Source organism: Poecilia formosa, unplaced genomic scaffold (genome assembly GCF_000485575.1).
Source record: "Poecilia formosa unplaced genomic scaffold, Poecilia_formosa-5.1.2 Scaffold512, whole genome shotgun sequence".
NCBI lineage: Eukaryota > Metazoa > Chordata > Actinopteri > Cyprinodontiformes > Poeciliidae > Poecilia > Poecilia formosa.
This window is the reverse complement of record NW_006800451.1, coordinates 129,145-132,333: the sequence shown is the minus strand read 5'-3', so window position 1 is coordinate 132,333 and position 3,189 is coordinate 129,145. Positions and strand designations below refer to the sequence as shown.

The following is a 3,189-nucleotide window of genomic DNA, read 5'->3' as shown; positions in this document are numbered from 1 at the left end:
TTTAATGTCTGTTTTAAATAATAAATTATGTGTATGTAACTTCCACATTAGTAACTCTGTTATTTATCTGCATTTGTGTGCTATAAGCTGTAACATCTGATTACTTTTCCCAGGGAACAGAAGAGCAACATGGCTGACATGATGGAGAACCGTCAGAACACCTGGATCTCCTTCAGGAGGAAGCAGCTCCCAGCTGAGGTGGCAGAGCTCCATGGAGAGTTGAGACAAACAGAAGAAAATAAAAGTTGTGTCTCAGTCTCTTTATTTCTGCTCACTCCACACATTATTGTTCATACTGTAGTTTATATCAAGGTCCTAATACAATCCTCCCAAAATGTGGAGCTTTAGACAGTGAAAATAACATAAATATGTCATTGACACTTAACATTGTAGATTACCAATGAAGGCTTACAAAACTGAATACATTATTCAGAAAACCAAACATTTTGACATCATCAGGGTTGCTGAACCCAAAATACAAATCATGTTTGTTCATTTCTACATCATTCTATCCACTCGCTGTTCAGCTGTCTGCCTGGAGAATCTTCATTGTAAGATAAAATGTGTCCAAGACCTGGAACCTTAATTAGCGATAAGACTGAGTTTAAACCTTTAATTCTTAGTGTCCAAAATGTGAAATCATGAAGGTTTGATTAAAACTAGAACCATTAGAAGGAATACGGCTTTATTTGTTCTCAGTATACCTTGGACATCAGGTGAATCATAATTAAACGTATTGAGAAGTTAAAAACAACAGATTGTTAATGCATTTCAACTCTGTAAGACCAGACACTTTTTTTAATCAGAAATGTTTGATCAGCTTATTGAGCTCATGTGATTTCTGCTCCAGAAAGGTGAAGGTCTCTGGACATCCTGAAGGTAAACACCGACCAGCAGTCAGGAAGACGGACTTTGATGAGATCCTACAACCCAAAGGCTGCAGAAGAACCACGATGGTCTGCGGCGGCAGTTTACCAACATGAAAACACATTGAAATATATTATGAATTAATTCTGATATTTGTAAGTTATTAGCAACACCCTGACTGACATCAGCTCATGTATATTCGGCACTATTACAAGTTTTATCGTAGTTTAATACAAAAATCATCGTTAGCTTACCTGAACCGTCTGAGCCACCTGCTTTCCTCCCCTTCAAGGTGGAGATCAGCTCCTCCTCACCACATCGCAGCTTTCCTCCCACCGGCGCATTTTCTCATAAAAATCATAATCAGGCTATAAACAATAGTTCAGCTCTCGCTTCTTTTGTATCAGAAAAACAACAACTCATGTTAGGTTGCATGTAACGAAGCACAGCACGTAGCTCCTGGAGGCGGGGCGCTACAGCCCCCCGCCACCAGGAGGCGGAAGCATCCTGCTTCAGAGCCATGAGCCATGTTGGGCCGGTGGAAACCCGGTCAGTCCGAAATATAGCCAAGCTGCTGAAGTAGAGCCGGTGAAAAAGGGACATTAGACTCTGGTTGAACGATGTGTGAGACCAGGGTGGGGGGTAGAGAGATGCCCCTGGTATGCTCTTCCATCCATCCACTCAGACCCCCCCAGCACACACAGCGCTCATCATTGTTGTGTTTTGGGTTGGTTTTTTTACCGTTCATCCATCCTGTGCCCCCCCTACAGGACTCGCCCCATAGTTTGGGAACCTCGGATACAAGTAGTCCTGGAGTCGTTTTCTTTCCACCAGGGGGAGCCCTGGTACCACAAATGGTCCAGCGACCACAGTGTGAGAAAGACTGCTCTCAATCATACACTAGAACGCCTCCCTGGTGAGGAGTTCATGTCCCACTGGGAGGAGGGAAGACCCAGGACACACTGGAGGGACGATGTCTCATCTGGCCTGGGAACGCCTTGGGGTTCCTGGAGGAGCTGGAAGAGGCTGGAGAGGGAAGTCTGGGCCTCCCTTCTGAAGCTGCTGCCCCCACGACCCGGCCCCGGATAAGCAGAAGAAAATGGATGGATGGATGGATGGATGGATGGATGGATGGATGGATGGATGGATGGATGGTTCTAGTTGCACTAAATGTGTTAGGATTGACCTTTGTTAACCTCTAATGAGCCCAATAGCTTGAAATTGCAAGTCAACCCCACTGCGTCTGTGCGTCGTCAGGGAGCGCTGAAGACATCAGCAGACGGGTGAGGAAAGGTGCGAGAGCGTCAGTGAGAGGGTGGCGTTGCTGGAGCCCCCTGGTCGCCACGAGGCCAGAGCCGCACTGAGCTGCGAGGAACTCCAACGGCGCTTGCAGCTTTAAAATCTATTGTTTTTAATCTCCAAAATGCTGGAAAAGTTTCAAAACTTACCTTGAAAGTCCTTGAATTTTCCTGGGAAAACTGAATGAATCCTGAAAAAATAGAGGCTTCATGATGCAGACCATGGACAGGAGAGGGAGTGGCAAAAGCAAAGGAGCTGGATTAGCAGAGCTAGCAAAAACCTGGAGGCTACATCCAGGAGATGCTTCTGTGGAATATTCTTTGTGGAAATCAATAAAGTTTATTTAATTATGTTAGAAAATAAAGCAAGTCAACAAACAAACATGCATAGGAAATACAAGAAGCAGAAACTGCATAAAAATACATTGAAAGGATCCAGAAAACATGGAGAAACGGTTCAAAAGCAGAAAATCAAAAGTTTGACTAGATCTGAGAGGCGGCGGAGTTGCCAAAGTACTGGTGGAAGATCTCTGGATGGGCGGAGCAGAACTGCCTGAGCAGACGCCTCCTCTCCTTCGCCGCCATGCTGCGGTCCAGGTCGATGCTGCTCAGCAGCTCCCACAGAGCCTGCTGGGTGTTGAGCTTTGCTGCGTCATCAGGAGCCTGGATGGAGGCCGGCGGACCGGGAGGAGAGGCTGCAGGAAGAGAGCGACACCATCACCGTGGAAACACCATCACTGTGCTGCTGAGATTAGAGACAGATTTTCTTTCCAGTGGCTCTAAAGCTGCTCTGCAGGTCTGAAATAAAAACACTGCAGTTCAGTCGGGTTCAGCCGGGTTCAGTCTGGTTCAGCCGGGTTCAATCTGGTTCAGTCGGGAGTCGGGTTCAGTCGGGAGTCGGGTTCAGTCGGGTGTCGAGTTCAGTCGGGTTCAGCCGGGTTCAGCCGGGTTCAGTCGGGTTCAGCTGGGTTCAGCTGGGTTCAGTCTGGTTCAGCCGGGTTCAGCAGGGTTCAGTCTGGTTCAG

General features: G+C 46.8%; 1 protein-coding gene across 2 annotated transcripts in view; it reads right to left on the bottom strand.

Moving 5' to 3' along the window:
- Positions 1-2,551: 2,551 nt before the first annotated feature.
- The window catches only part of LOC103156960 (DEP domain-containing protein 7-like), a 10,456-nt gene continuing 9,818 nt past the window's right edge, over positions 2,552-3,189 (bottom strand). For both annotated transcript variants that reach the window (XM_016664794.1, XM_007579201.2), the window contains one exon: positions 2,552-2,860. In XM_016664794.1, coding sequence (XP_016520280.1) covers positions 2,649-2,860 — 212 coding nt within the window. In that variant the 3' untranslated portion in view covers positions 2,552-2,648. The remainder of the gene's footprint in view (positions 2,861-3,189) is intronic.